The 16,311-nt window shown below is 40.5% G+C and overlaps 1 protein-coding gene across 2 annotated transcripts in view; it reads left to right on the plus strand.

The window, feature by feature from the left end:
- The first annotated feature begins 201 nt into the window (after nucleotides 1-201).
- The window catches only part of Nucks1 (nuclear casein kinase and cyclin dependent kinase substrate 1), a 35,262-nt gene continuing 19,152 nt past the window's right edge, over nucleotides 202-16,311 (plus strand). The window contains exon 1 of one of the 2 annotated variants that reach the window (XM_023567237.2): nucleotides 202-447. In XM_023567237.2, coding sequence (XP_023423005.1) covers nucleotides 431-447 — 17 coding nt within the window. In that variant the 5' untranslated portion in view covers nucleotides 202-430. The remainder of the gene's footprint in view (nucleotides 448-16,311) is intronic. The other variant, XM_003474788.5, reaches the window with a different exon arrangement.

The following is a 16,311-nucleotide window of genomic DNA, read 5'->3' on the forward strand; positions in this document are numbered from 1 at the left end:
CCGTGCGCTCTCAGAGCATCTTAACTAACAGGACCCCACGGAGGAGGCGGAACCTATCAGGGAGAGGGGTGTGGCCTGAGAGACGTGATGATTCAAATGGGCTAATGAGCAGGGCGCATCTGGCACAAGTCGCCAATGACCGGGCGCGTAGGGGCGGAGCCCACAAGCGCTACTGGGTTAGATTGTACCGCAGCTTTGGCGCATTTTCGGCTGGTTTGATTCATCCATTTTGAAGAGACGGGGCGCAGGGGGCTCGTCTGTTCCAAGGGCCCAGAACCAAGGAGTGGCGGTGTTTAAGAAGCCAGCAGCTCGGGGTTCGGCGACAGCGGCCCCATCGGCCGAAGTTCGGGGGGGGTGGGGCGCCGAGCGCGCGGGGTGGGGGGGGTCCTGGTCTTTGGCTTCTCGACTGGGTCCTGTTTCGACAGCGAACATGTCTCGGCCTGTCAGGTCAGTGCGGAGTCGGAGGCCTGGAGCGGGTTGGAGGGGGTTGGGAGTGAGTGGCTAAGGTGTGGGGGCCAGGCTAGAGTCGGCTGTCCCGGGTACCAGGCGCAGCCTCCTCCTTTAGGGTCCTGCGCGCGCCCTTGAGCGTGGGGGCCCTGCTGGCGCGCGGGGGCGGCGGCCACGCGCCCGTGCGCGCGCCCACTCCCGCCCCGCGCCGCTGCAGGGCTCCGGCCCGCCGCGCAGCCTCCCCCACCCGCCGCGCTGCACTGGAGCGGGCGGGGTGTTCCCGGACCGCCGCGGCCCGAGGGGGAGGGGTGTGGACCGGCGCCCGGAGGACGGCAGACTCGCACTGGCCCCCCGCCTTGAGCCACGAGGGCGGAGGCCCCGGGCGGCCCCTTCCCCCGCTCCCCGCGTGGGGGTGGTGGCGCCCGGCCCTCTTTTCTCCCGCGGCCCGGGCTGCGCGTGCACAGGGGGAGGGGCAGCCCCGCCTCCGGCCCGGCCCGGCGTGGGCGGGACCCGTTCTTTCCCCTGGGGCCAAAGTGAGAGTTTGAGACGACCCCGAAAAATAACGGCCCATGGTCTCTCCCCGTCTCCAGCTTTTGAGATCGTTAACCCCGAAGTTCTCCTATTCTTACAACTGGAAATGCCCTTCCTCGGGGAAACAAATGCCCGTACCCTGCGAGTCAGGGAGGCGCGGGTTAACAGCACGACCCAAATCCCGTGTGGTTCTCGTCCGTCCCCCATCCCCCGCCCCAGCCGCGTACACGTCTCGGGATATTTCTGTAACCCTCTCTTTCCCCGGGTGACTTTAGTCATAAGGGGCTGGGTTCCGTTAGCAAGTTTGCTGCCCCCTCCCCCGCGGTGGTGGGCTCGCCCGGTGCCAGCCTCCCGGCTATTGTATGGAATGTGCCATTTTGCAGGGGTGTGATTTAGTTAAACCTAGTCTGATGGGCCTTAAAGAGGAAGGAGAGCATTTGTAAATAAGTGTTGCTCTTAATATAAAAGACTGGCTACTTTGTAAGTATTTCCTAAAAGAGAAAGATACAGTTTTTTTAAGTGTTTAATAGTCTCTTCCTCTTTATTCCAACTTTTTGTGGGCAGGGAGAGTATCTTAGAGTTCTAAAGAGCGGCTCAGGACCCTGGGAATGGTTTTGTTGCCCACGGTGCTGGCCTGCCTGAGATGATCTGTGTCCAACTGGTGGTGGTGTGGGGCTTTGGACGCCCACGCACGGGTGGGAATGTGGAGAATGCACTGACTACCTGCTTCTCTGCCATGCAGTTTCATCCTGAATGTATAAATCTCCATCACCAGATTATAGTATGAATACTTTTGACATAAACAGTGACCAGTGTATCCAATCGATTCTGGATATTTTCTTTAGGATTGGGTAATCTAGACAGTCTTAAAATAAAGATTTCTTTTATCTGGATTGAATTTTGTGTCTCTTGGAAGTAATTATTGTTTGGCAAATTAAATTACTATTTTTCACTGCCTTTTAAATATCAGTGCACCAAATTGTAATGACGTTTTATTTTATCGTAGTAACTTTTATCTGCCTGAATTCTATTCCAGATTTAGATGGTGGGAAGGTAACTTTTTTTTTTTTTTTACTGAAATGCTTGAATTTTTAATATCACCATGGGGGATAAATATATTGAGCACTTTCTTGGGAGGCGTTGGGATTTCCTTGTTATTAAATATGTTGTTAAAACAGTCTTAATTTTAATCTTGTTGTGTTGCCCTTTATTGAGGAGTGAAATCGTTAGGGTTTTTTTTTTTTTTTTTTTTTTTTTTTTGTCTTTTTCGTTTTTATCAGTACCAGGAATCGAACTCACGACTGCCTGCTTGCAAGGCAGGCGCTTATGCCGCTGAGCTAAATCCCCAGCCCCTCTAATTATATTTTAGTTATAAAGTGTCTTTGTAACCATCTTTTAAAGACGTCTTAAAATTTACTCATGACCAACAATAAAGCAGAAATAATTAAACTTGAGTTTGGTGGTTTGTTAAATTTTGCAATAAAAAAGCCCTGACTCAGGGAAATACGATGTTTCAAATTGAAGAATCTGTTTTTATCTTTGAGCATTTAACAAAGAGTTACTGACTTGATTCCAAAGTAATCCGTCTTGTTTAAAAACAAAAGGCACATATTTGAAAACACCAGAACAGTATTATCTCTTGGTGTAGATTTCTGCCAAAGGTCCTGTGTGTACTTTTGCCATTTTTATGGTTATTTTGACTAAATGTGAACCTTATTTTAATGTGAATCTAAACATGTAAAGGGCATCTCAGAATGCATTATTGGTGCTTTGACAACAATTTGTAAAGCGTATGATAGGCTGATGGGCTACAGCATGGTTTCTGAGGATGTGTCTCTAGCATATTATTTCTTTTTAAAATTGTGATGCTGGAAATTGAACGCAGGGACATTGACACAGAGCCACATCCCCAGCATGCCATATTTACAAGCAATTTCACATCTGTAAAATGGCCTTTTTATTTACAGTGTTTAGGTAGTTTGAGTATTTTGTGTGCAAATTAATTGCATAAAATTGGAACTAGAAAAAGAGTTCACAGGGTAATGAGCTAAACAAGTGAAGTACCGTGTGTCATGCTAATAGATGCCAGAGCTGGGCCTAGAACCTAGATTCCTTAATTCTCAGTCCTCAGAGTGTTTCGATGGCTCTTAAGATTTGTGAAGAAGGAATGAAAAAAGCCATTGCTTGTTAAAGAGGAAAAAAAAAATTGAGATTTACCGACTTGGCTGAACTAGGAACCAGGTTTCTTGATCCACCTTCGTGTGCTATCCAGACATCTTCCTTGTTGAAAGAGAGCCAAGTCACTCCAGTCCGCCTTTTCGCTATTCTTTGTAACAGAAGTGAGCTTCATATCTTGTCTCTTAATACTTTAGAACACAAAGAACCTTGGCCGATCCAATTGAGGTGTGAAATTACAGGCTTTTCCAGGTTGATTAAAAACTTTATTGTCGTTTACACTTGTAAGAATAGTTTCTCTAATATTCCAAATTGCTGTCTTTTCAAGAATTATTTGAGATATGTCCAAATTCTAAACATTAGTATTTTCTCTCAACAACCACAACAAAAAAATTAGTTCTAAGAGGTCCTCAGTTAAAGCAAAAATTTAAGCCCAAGGAAGCTTAGAACTAGTTACCGAGTAAACACTGTAAAGTAGTATTCTAGCAAATGTGGTTGTACATGAACCTGTTTACATCTCTACTTGCAAGTGTATATGTGTGTATACAAGAGAAGTATGATCAGTTTCCTCCAAAAAGATACAGTCCTGCTGGTCATGGTGGCACATACCTGTAATCCCAGGACTTGGGAGGCTGAGGCAGGAGAATTACTGTGAGTTCCGCCACGTGGTAAGTTCAAGACCAGCATCAATTATTGAGATCCTGTCTCAATAAAAGAGAGGGGCCCTGGGGATGTGGTTCAGTAGTAGGATTCTTGCTCTGTATTCACAAAGCCCTGGGTTTAATCCCTAGCACCACCAAAAAAAAGAAAAGAAAAAGAATCTTCCCTTTAGAGGCTGGGAACATAGCTCAGTGGCACACCACCTTCCTGGCAAGCATAAGGTCCTGAGTTGGATCTCCAGTACTTCTTTAAAAAAAAAGAAAGGACAGTACCATGTGTAGACTTTACCTTCAAAAGTATGCCATCAAAGGTATCTCACAATAATTTACAAAGCCAGAGTAATGGGAAGACTTAGGTTTATAAGAATGTCAAAGTATTCATCTATTTTCAACATACATTAAGTTGAATATTACAGTGTTTAAAATGTGATTTTCAGAGTAGCTTACAAAATAGAAAAACTTTAGACACTACTGGAAGCTTTTACTCTTTACTAAGAATACTTGTAGTCCAGGTTTTGAAAAGAATCTCCACATAACAAACTTAAAGCTTCTGTTCATTATTCCAAGTAAGGGAACTGTAACAGCGAAGATTTGAACCCAGATCTATTAAATACAAAGCTAGCATTTTTTCGTGGTACTGCTTTTTCCTGTCTAGCATTTGGTGTTAAAGTGATAATGAAACACAGACCTTGAGCATGCTAAGGAAGCATTCCACCACTGAATTCCATCCCCAACCTGAGTGAGTACATTCTGTATATGTAGGTTTTCAGCTCTTAGTAGAAAATGTTTCAGGGGAAAAAAGCCAAAACGTGGTAGCACTTTTTTTTAAAATTAAAAATATTTTTAAAACCAGAACTTCACAGGTTGTCTGGTTTCTTCAATATTACTAGTTATAACTTTGTGAGGGGAGGGCATTTTGGGTTTTTTTAAGGCAGGGTCTCAGTGTATTGTAGCCTAGGCTGGTCTCAAACTCACAGAAGCCCCCTTCCTGTGCCTCAAGAGTGCTGATATTACAGGTGTGTGCCACCTCGCCCAGCAGTTTTATTAGTGATAATTTTGTATTAGGCTGGGTTTAAACTGCATGAATCTGCTATTCTTGCTCGAATTATATTTGCTGTATTTGATTATACAGATAATATAATACAGGTGCCCACCCCTTGTTTGAAACCAGGGGACTATATATTTACAAGTATTCCCATATATAGGAATTCATAGTTTTTCAAGAAAATTTTAAAAGATAATTGAGTGCATGTATCATAAAAAGTACTATTACTAGGGTTGGGTTCTATAATCAAACACATCAATATTTTAATGAAATTTATGGATTTTCACACTAAATGAAGATTGTTTAAAAGCCTTACATGTAGGTCAAGTCAGTATTCACCAGCATGCAAGCCAGGAAAAGATTTTAATTTTCAGAACTTTGGATTTCTAAATTGCAAATTAGTGACGCAGACCTTTTTTTTTTTTTTTTTTGGTCTTACTCGTTTTTATCAGTACCAGGGATCGAACTCAGGACTGCCTGCTTGCAAGGCAGGCCCTTATGCCACTGAGCTAAATCCCCAGCCCCAGTGACGCAGACCTTTAACAGCATACATTTTTTAATAATGCTTTTAAACCCCATACTGGTGTCACTTACCTGTTAGCTACCAAATATTCTGCCGAATACTTTATACATATTATTTCGAAATCATGCAGCAACTCTTCAAGCAAGGTGTATATTACTCATTTCATGTGTGAGGTTTGGAAAAATAAAGTAACTGGCACCACAGTTCAGCTAATTATTAAGAAAAGAGGTGAAACGAATTTGAAGCCAAGTATGTGAACATTCGAATGCTAGTGTGGTCTTTCTCCTGTGATAATGTTACAGGGTGATGTTCTTTCTCATGGCAGTAGCAAGCAGTCTTTGGAGGGGCTTGCAGTTCACAACAGGACTCCTTTGGATTTTGGTTCAAGGTCTTGACTATATATAGTCCAGACTGGCCTCAGACTTGCTTCAGTCTTTTTGCTTTGGACTTTGTAGAGTACACTATCAAGTAAGCTTATGTAGTGTGAGGGCTGGTGGAAAAAAGGACACTGGTTTTGGAAGGAACAGAATATGTCAAGGTATCAAAAAGGAAGGGAAAACAAATGACAGTGTGAACATTGTGGGGGTAAATATAAAACGTAGTGATAAATTTGCATTTTATAATATGAGAGCATTTCCTCTAAGTGAATACATTCCAAAGCCTCCTAATGGACAATACCGGAAAACTGTGCACTCATTTTGTATAAAAATGCAGAAACAAATCTAGACTATTAGCTAACTGAATCCATTCAGTATTAAAAATAGTATATGACCAGGTAGAGTTTAAGGAACAAAACAATCTATGATTCGTCATAGTAGGACTTAAGGAAAATCATGGCACTTAACACTTAATATGACATTTACTACATTGAAATTAGAAGGACTTAAAGTTTAAAGGTATTGGTTTGACTTGACAGGTCACAAATTAAGACAGGTGGTTAAGTTTTAAAGTCTCAACTGGTGGTAAGTGTTGCTGGTGGTAGCTTAACAAAAGAAAAACTGTGAAGAAGCTTGGCTTTCAACCTCCTCTAGATTTTGTGTAACAGCAATGTTTTAAGTTTACTGGAATAGTATCTTGAACTTCTTACAAAGTATTTTATAGTTCTCAAGCTTCCTCTTGTCACTTTTTTCTAACTCTTAAAAATACCATTTGCTAAAGAGAAAGCTAATTTCAAATCTCTGGAGGGTTTTGTGATCTGTTGAGGAATAATTGTGACCTCATTACTCTAGATTAGCTTTTTAGATTTTGTTCAAACTGGACATTTCTGGATTTTTTTGCAAGCTAACACTGGCTTTTTTTTTTTTTTCTTTTTTTTTTTTAAATCAGGACAGGGGATCAAACTCATGACTTCATACTTGCAAGTCAGGCACTTACGCTGCTAAGCTAAACCCCCAGCCCTGACATTTCTATTTCATTGTGAAAAATTACCTAGATTCTAGGAAGTAGAAGATTGTTAATACAATTGCAGTGTTGTGTTTTCAAATAGTCATAATCATAGGTCTTCGAAATGCTTTAAATGGAAAGACCCACTAGCTACCGAAAGTGTTCAAACAGAAGTATTTACATATATTTTCAGGGATTTCTCATTCCCCTTGTCCAGTTACTGGGGATTGAACCTAAAGTCTGCCTGGAGCGGTGTGGCTCCACACAAACCCCGCCGCCGCCTTTTTTTTTTTTTAATTTTGAGACAGGGACTTGCCAAGTTGATATGTTGCCTGACTAGCCTTGAAATTTCGATCCACTTGCTTTAGCTTCCTAGAATGCACTACCATGCTTTTTCAGCTACTTTCAGTTGTTGAAATCATTCATTTATTGAGATAAACTGGCCTAGAAAATGAACTAAGTGATAAATGTGAGAAATTAGCTCAGTTAGAAAAGTATGTAAATCTGTCCTACTGTTAGGGTGAGATAACAGCAGTCATCTTCTGAGGACATGTCACATCTTTTCATAACCTTGCTGCTTTGAAATCTCCACTAAAGCCTCATGTACTCATGGTGGGGCTTGGGGAGGTGATTGGTTCATTGGGGTGTGACACTCAAAAGTGGATTAGTCCACTAATGAGTTTTTAGTTTCAGTGTGATTTGGGGAGCTGAAGGCTGGTCCTAGGAGGCGTGTCACTGTGGGCATGGCCTAGAGATTCTCTTCCTTTTCCTTGGTCCCCCTGTGCTTCCTGCTGCCACACCTGTAGCTCTTTCTCCCTGCCATACCACTCTACCTTGGCGCCAGCTGGCTATGGACTGAAACCTGTACCGATTGTGAGCCAAAGTAAACCTTTCTTCCATAAGAGCTGTGGGTGTAGGGTTTCAGCAAAGAGAGAGAAACTAAGACAATTTTTCATAAGAAATTTTGTTCTCTAACATTAAAGAATGTCAGGAACTTTGCTGTTTGTAGATGCATCAGCAAACAGGAAACATTGCACTTTTGTCTGAAGATTAAATTATTTTGACACAGAAAACTAAGCTTGAAGAAAAAAGAAAAAGAAAACTAAGCTTGATTTGCAGTTGCAGAGGTGGGGATGGGGGGATGTAGAATTCCACGTTTACCTTGCCTCTTCCCTAAGAAATAGAACTCTCGATCCACTTCTGCACTGCAGACCTGATGTTAACCCATTTAACATAGGCCTGCATTCAGAGCTTCATGGACTTAGTTTCATCCTTCCCCCAAACTCGACTTTCTCTCTTGTAGGAGATACCCTGCACTATTCTAACGTGTTTCTCCTTCATTGTAATGGGTCAGTATGCATAATGTTGGGCTACAGGTTTGACCCCAGTGGTTGGGAAATTACATCAGGGTTCCAATGATTATCTACACATCTGACATTTTCCTTTAAGTCTCACCTATCTGGCGCTTCTCTGTTCTAATTGCATGGGTTTTATATTATGCTATTGGAAAAAATCTTCAAGATGATTTTATTTATCAAATGTGTTACACTCACTGAGTGTATATGACTTAGAAACTATTTTCTTATATGGTAAGTCTTAAGTAATTTGAGAATAAAAATGCTATGTAAGACTTAATACTGTTGAAAACATTAATACATTGATTTAAAAAATCTAGTGGTAGCTATAACGTGTCTGGCCCATCGTTCAGACTTCCTTCATGCCCCTCCCTAGGATTTATATTTTTCTCCTTTGAAAAGCCTAGGAACTATTTCATTTTTTTCTTTGTTGTGTTTGCTTTTTTGCATCTTGTGAATTTATTTCAATATATATATTCCCGCTGTTGGTGATGCTTGAGCTGGAACTCAGAACCTTTTGCATACTAGGCAACCACTGTAACCCCTGAGTTATGTTATGTTCCCAGACCTTGAATTTTATATTTTAAGTTTAGTAACGATAGCAGTCAAAAGTGTACATCTTAGGCAGGAGGAACTTGAAGGTCAAAATAAGTGAAGCAATTACAAGAATCTTACCCTAAACAGAGCTCAGATACTCTGGCATTATCAACACAGTAACATTTTTATATCCTGAGACTATCTGGCACGTAAGATTTCTTAGTCATCTTTGAGAGACCGAAAAATGGAAAGAGGTAAAGTTTCTACGTTTGAAGAGGGGGCAGGGGATAGTTGATGTGCAGAGACTTTGGTGGCATCAGTTCTGTGGAAGAATTGGCTTTGTAACATTTAGGGAAGGAATGTCCAAGAGGCATTAATGTGTGTGTGGAGATGGTTGGTAAGTTGCCTTATTTATTTATCTTTATTTCTTTTTGAGTCTTACTATCCAGTTTAGGCTGGCAGCGTTGAGCTCATTTTGTGGTCCTGGCTGGTCTCACACTCTCAACCTCCTGCCTCAGCCTTTCCAATGCTGGGATTACAGGTGTATACTACCACGCCCAGCTAAAATTGTCTTTATTGTAGTACATTGCAAGTAGTTATTGAGCCTTTTGGAGCAGTATTTTGTCAAGTAAAAGAAATAATGTTAACTAGTTCTGTTAAAGCATTGAAAACTAAAAAATTTAGATGAAGTAACTTGTCGTATCTGAGGTAACTGCTATTGTAATGAGTAATAAGAGGCATCAGATTCACAAGAAACTGTATTCCAGTCTATATAATATTGGGAACTTGGACTCCTCATGCCTCCATCTCTTGGACTGCTACATTTAAGACATGTACTACCCCACACACACAGTTCAAAGTTTTATTTTATTTTATTTTTGTACTGGAGATCGAACTCACGACCTCGTGCATGCCAGGCAGGCATGTATGCCACTGAGCTAAATCCCCAGCACACAAAGTTTTAAAAATTAATCATTATTTAGTGTTTTTGTTTTTGAGACAAGATCTCACTATACAGTACAGGTTGGTCTTTAACTTACTGTGTAGCCCAAACTGGCCTTAAACAGGCAGCAATTCTGCCTCAGCTTCTTAACTGCTAGGATTGTGGATATATGGATGCCTGGCATCCACTTTTATTTTTAAAATACAGATCATTTTGGAGATAAAGTTCCTAAGCAAATTTCTTTAAGGGAAAACTTTGAAGTTTTTCACATGTTAATACTGCTTTTGAACCTTTAAAAGTATGATAATATCCGATTGATCTCACCAGGAGGTTCATTAAATCTGTCTTGACAGATCACAAGTTGGGAAATTGTGCAACGAGACAGTGTTTTAAATATGAAGTTGTGGGTTGGGAATTTAGCTTAGCAGCACAAGTACCTGCCTAGCAAGTACAAAGTCCTGAGTTTGATTCCTGGTAGCAAATAAATAAATAATTGTGAAGTTCTAAGAAAATTTATGTGTGGTTCCATCAGTTTGATCCCTAGCATGACCAGAAAGAAAAAAAAAAAAAAGATAAATTTATATTCTTCAAATGCTGTTTATTCTTGGGGATTAGGGGAGTCTCGTCATGTAGTTCAGGCTGGACTTGAACTCACTGTGTAACAAAAGCTAGCAAGGAACCTTATGGGATCCTCCTGTCTCAGCCTCTTCAGTGTTGGGATTACAGGCATGTGCCTCCATGCCTGGCTGTTCTCGCATTTAAATAGACTGTGTTTTAGTCTGGTTCCTAGGAAGATTTTGTTTAAACAAAAAAGCACTGATTGCTAAAAATTCATTCACTTCTTTTTTTAATAAATGTAATAAGAGGTATAGCTCAGGGTAAGCACTTGCCCAGCATGTATGAGGCTCTGGGTTCAATCTCCAGCACTGCAAAAAAAGAAAAGAATAGTTTATTAGGCCAAAAGAATTCTGTGAAAATATTGAATTTTTATTTCAACAAGCACTTGACAGAGCCTTGCACACGCTCTTTGTGACCAAGGTGGATCACTCCCTCCTCAGTAACTGTAGTAACAAGGGAGGCCGCCTAGAAAGTTGAAGGTGACCTAGAGACTTTCTAGTGGCTGCCTACAACTGATTTCTGTCTTAAAGATATGGATGAGGACTTTGGTGGTGTGCTAGGAAGTTGAGAAAGTTGGGAAATTGTACTGAAATGGTAGAGTGAGAATCCTAAAAGTTGTTTGATTGTGGAGGAGGTTGTAGTCTTTAGAACTGCAGCACGAAGTCCACTGTGTGTTGGAATAGCCTAAAAAGCAACTAAGACCTTGCACTGTTGTAGCATGGAGAATGGAACACGAAAAAATGTGTGTTCTAGATTTATGCCCATCCTGCATTTTTTTCTTTTTGGTTTTTGAGACAGGGTCTTGCTGTGCAGTTCAGGTTGGCCTTGGGCTCATTTTATACCCTGGTCTCCAGTTTACAATGATCGTTCTGCCTCAGCCTCCTGAGTACTGGAATTACAGGAGTGCGTCATCATGCCCAGCTTCCCACGCATCTTTTTAAAACACATTGTTTTGTTTTCTTGTTTCCTTGTTGCACTACTGAAGAGACTCACTATATCCTGTGTAATGTAGAGCAAGAAGAGGGTACTTAAAATAAGCTGTGAGTATTAAAAGGGACCTCCAAAAGAGAATCACATGCTCCTAAAGAGGATTCAAGGAAAAGTGCAAAGCATACCAATGTTAAGGGATGCTCAGAGGAGTTAGTATAGTCCTTGGAGATAGAGCTAGATAAGACCAGTTGGTGGATGAAACAGATGTCACCTCTCTGTAAAGGAGTGAGTCTTACTGTCCCGGGATTTTCTTAGTACAGGCTTTTTTTGGAGATCATGCAAAGTAGGAGACAAGCTTGGATTACACTGTCTGAGGTCCAGTACTCTACTTTCTCTGCTATCATGTCTGCAACCCCTACTACTACCATCAAAATTTATAGGCCTTCATGAGTGCTTAAACTTGAAAAGTGAGTGAAAATTTTTGTTTTGAGGCTAAAATAAGGGGTGTCCATAGTGGCTATACATCAATAACAATATTTTGGTAACAGCAACACTAAAAGTCTCCCTTGAAATTTCTTTGCAGTCCTCTTTATTCTAAAGCAATGACTCAAAACTATTTTGTCGAGGTTCCAAAAACAAATAAGTTTTATTTTACTATTTGTAATGGCTTGTGTCTGGATGTCCCCTCAAAGCTTTATCCAGTCATAGTAGAGCTTTTTCAGAGGTGGCTGAATGTAGAGTGCAATTGATTCACTGTGCATTGCTAGGATTAAGAGTGATTGCTAAATCGGTCCATGATTGGTTTGGGACAGCTCGAATCACAATAGCCTGCTTGAGGTAAGAGGGGCAGAAAGATGCTGTTAAAATCCCCTCCCCTGTTTTTTGTTACTTTCTGCCTGCCACAAACCGTATCTCTTTTGTAAGGCCTGTCTGCCACCACTCTGCCTTGGAGTCAGCTTATAATGGACTGAAACCTCTGTAAACCCTGAGATAACTAAACCTTTCTGCTTTAACGATGAGTATTGGATATTTTGTCTCAGAGAAAAGTAAGTAAAACACTGCACAGGAACATAAACACTGAAACAAATTTAGGTGCTTTGGTTGTTTATGTTGTTTTCTCTGATACATCCTGATGGCTTGTTTGATTTTGTATACTGGCCATGTAGGGTGGTATACACTTGTGATTCAAAGCCAGCACTCTGGGAGGCTAGGACAGAAGGATCACCAGTTTAGTCTCAGCCTGGGCATTTTAGAACGACTATTTCAAAATTAAATTTTTTAAAATACCTGATATATATGCCATGTATGGTGGTGCACACTTCTAATCCCAGCACTTGGAAGGCTGAGGCAGGAGGATCACTGAGTTCAAGAGCAGCCTGTACCACACAGTGAGACACTTGTCTTTTTTTTTTTTTTTTTGTCTTTTTCTTTTTTATTGGTACCAGGGATCGAACTTACGACCACACACTTGCAATAACGCTGAGCTAAATCCCCAGCCCCCGAGACACTTGTCTTAAGACCTAACTAAATAAGCAAGCCTATTACACACTATTATACTGAGTTTAAGACTATAGTATAGTGTGTTATCACAGAGTGAAAAATATTGCTCTGCAAGATCTTACTCATCTGCTGAAATGAGATGTTTACCAACATGGCCAGTGATGGCAGACCGCTCAATACTTTCAGTGATACAAACTGCCATTATGGCATGTGTGCCATAGGTTCATCACCCGTAGGCAATTAGTGAAAAGAGCTATGTTGACTATGGTAGGTTTTTCAATACAAGATTCAAAAGCATTCTTTAAATTGCCTAATGCAGCCATGTATGTGACACATGCTTGTAATTCTAGCTATTCAGGAGGCTGAGGCAGGAGGATGGATAAGTTTGAGACCAGAACTGGTAACTTAGACCCTATCTCTAAATGATTAAAAAAGAAAAAAGCAAGCTAGGGATGTTGCTCAGTGGTAGAGCGTTTACCTAGCATCCGTAAGGCCCTAGGTTTGATCACTACTAGCACCAAAAAAAATCAGATACTGTGGTACCTGTAATCCCAGCTATTTGGGAGGCGAAACCAGGAAGGTCACAAGTTCAAGCCCAGCGTAGGTAATTAAATTAGGTCCTGTCTCAAAATTTAAAATGGGGTGGGGGTATAGCTCAGTGGGAGGCCTTGAGTTCCATTGAAGTACCCCAAAAAGGCGCCTTAGTTAAATGTATTTAACTCTAGAAAGTTCACAAAGTGTTGGATTTTTCTTTTTTCTTTCCTGGCATTGACCAGAATAACATAACTTCTTTAGGATTTCACTTCCTTCTTCCTTCCTCTTCACAGTAGGATCAGCATTAACAGAGCTCAGCAATGTAGTAGGTTGTCTGCTATCTCTTGGGTTTAATTTAAGAAAATGATGTTGTATTTTTTTATTTTGTATTCTTCGAGGTAGTATAACGTAGAATTAAGTTAATAGTTTGTGTTTCACAGGTACATTATTTATCTTTCCTGACCTGGAGATTACTTGTTATTTCCATATTCAGAGGTGCAGGCTTGTTCAAAAGAAGAGCTGCATTTTGTGGTCTCTTGTTTTCTTAGCTGTAAAATTAAGGGGGTTAAATTAGATTATTTCAAAGTTCTGACAGTTTCCATGTCTGAAATACCCCTGTGTGGTCTACATTGGTTGCTTTTTTTTTTTTTTCTCGGTCTTTTTTTTTTTTTTTTTTTCATTTTTATCGGTACTGGGGATCGAACTCACAATGCCTGCTTACAAGGCAGGTACTTATGCCACTGAGCTAAATCCCCAGCCCCCTACATTGATTTCTTATATCAGGAGTGTCATTTTGTCTACTCTAAGAGAGAAAAGGAATTCTTTTTTTTTTTAATCCATTTTATTTCAAAGAGAAAAGAAAATTAAAATCTATTTATTTATTTATTTTGGCGCCGGGGATCAGACTCAAGACCTCGCGCTTGGCAGGCAGGTGCTTATGTCGCTGAACTAAATCGCCAGCCTGAAAATTAAAATTTCAAAACACATCCATTGGAGGCAACTATACATTGTACATTGTCATCCCCAAAAGAAAAGAAATTGTTTGGGTACACTTACCAATATTTAGTAGAAAGAAGTTGAAAATTAAGAGTGGATAATAATAAAACCCAATTGCTTTTTAAATATATGAAAAAATTTGGTAGTATATGTTAATGGTCACTGAGCTCAAGCGATCATCTTGAATTGGCCTCCCAAGTGCTTACACGATAGCCATGTACTGCCATGCCTGGTTAAGTTGTCTTGAAGGGGATAGTTTCTATTTGTTCTGTTTTTTTTTGTTTGTTTTGTTTTGTTTTGTTTTTTGGTTTTGTTTTGATTTGGTTTGGTTTAGTTTTTTTGTCTCTTTGAGACAGAGTTTCATTATGCAATTCAGGCTAGCCTTAAACTCACTTTGTAGTCCAGGTTGACCTCAAATTTGGGATTTGAGGGTGGGATTCCAGGAGTGTGCCACCATGCCCACCCTATTTTGAGTTTTCTACAACCTGATGCCAAACCAGTATTCTTTGTCTAGTTTTCTTATTTTTCACTTACTTTAAATAGATAACATTTGGAGCCTTCACATCTCAAGACCCTATGGAGATCATTTGAGAGTTGGTTCATTGTGACCAAATTGGTATTTTGTTTTGTTCATTTGTTTTGTATTGAGGATCAAACTCATGATTTCATGCTTGCCAGGCAGGCACTTATGCCGCTAAGCAGAATTCCCAGCCCCCAGATTACTTTTTTGCCCCACTTGTTTTGGTGCTGGGGTTGAACTCCAGGGTTTGCTAAACCTATGCTCTATCCAACAAGCCATCTCCCTAGCCCCTTGTTATGGTTAGTGACTAGAAAAAAATTATAATAGCTTTTAAAGTAAAAGCAAATGCTAGATGTGGTAATACACACGCATAATCCCAGTACTCAGAAGGCTGAGGCAGGGGGATCTCTGCAAGTTTGAGTCCAGCCTGAAATACATGATGAGATCCTGTCTCAAACTAACGAGTTACTTGAAGGAAACAAGTTATCATTGGCAATTATGAGTAAATGTGTGATAAACTCATAGTCTTACAGACCTCTCCTTTACTAAATGCTTTTCTTGCTCTAATCCTCTCCTTAGATGCTGAGTCTATTTACTCAGCAAGCACGTTTCCTAAGTGTAGTGTTCTAATGAAGAAGGAACAATCTGGGGCCGGGGTTTAGTTCAGTGGCACATGTGCCTGCCTAGCAAGCATGAGGTCATGAGTTCAATCCCTGATACCAAAAAAAGAAAAAAAGAAAGAAAGAAAGAAACATGGGCATGAACAACTGAGTAGGACAGACAGGAGTTTGGTGAATTATCCAGTATCAATGAAAGATCAGGGGCATCGAAAGGAAGTAGAATTGTTCGGGAATGGCACAGCCTTCTAGCAAGGCACAGCAGGAGCAACAAACAGCTGGAGGGGTTGCAAATTCCTGTATTACTTAGTTGTTAAGTGTCAAGAGATGAAATTTTAAAGGGTTAAAGAGATGGGATGTTATCCCATGAAGTAGAAAAGCTAACAGAGCTCTCAAATTTGAGCCACAGTAAATAGTTTTGAAAATGTTTACCACCTAGCACAGTTGTTATTTTCAAGCTCAGATAAGTAAAACAAATGCTACCTGCCCCAGCATATGTGATACTGGGTATTCAACTGTTTACAATAGGGAAAATCTATTTTGTTTAGTCAGTTTTTTAAAATTTTGTTTATTTTGAGGTGTTAGGGATTGAATCCAGGTCCTTTGTGCTGAACTATATACCTACCCCCAGCCCTTTATTATTTTCTATTTTAAAATAGATCTGGCTAAGTAGCACAGACTGGGATCAGATTTGGGATTCTCCTGTCTCAGCTTCCTACAGTGCTGGAATCGCAAATGTGTGGCACCATTCCTAGCACCCAGTCCTTTTTTCTTATTTTGAAACTGTTGTTTGTTTTTTTGAGACAGGGTTTCAGCACACAGTTTTAGACTGGCCTTGAAATTGCTCTGTATGGGCTGGGGATTTAGCTCAGTGGCATGTGAGTTCGATCCCTGGTACTGATAAAAATGAAAAAGAAAAAAAAAAAAAAAAGAAAGAAAGAAACTGCTCTGTAGCCCAGTCCTGCCTCAGCCTCTCAAGTGCCGGGATGAAACAGGTT

The sequence above is a fragment of the Cavia porcellus genome, unplaced genomic scaffold (assembly GCF_034190915.1).
Source record: "Cavia porcellus strain 051 isolate PalLab524CR breed Dunkin Hartley unplaced genomic scaffold, mCavPor4.1 scaffold_29, whole genome shotgun sequence".
Taxonomy (NCBI): domain Eukaryota; kingdom Metazoa; phylum Chordata; class Mammalia; order Rodentia; family Caviidae; genus Cavia; species Cavia porcellus.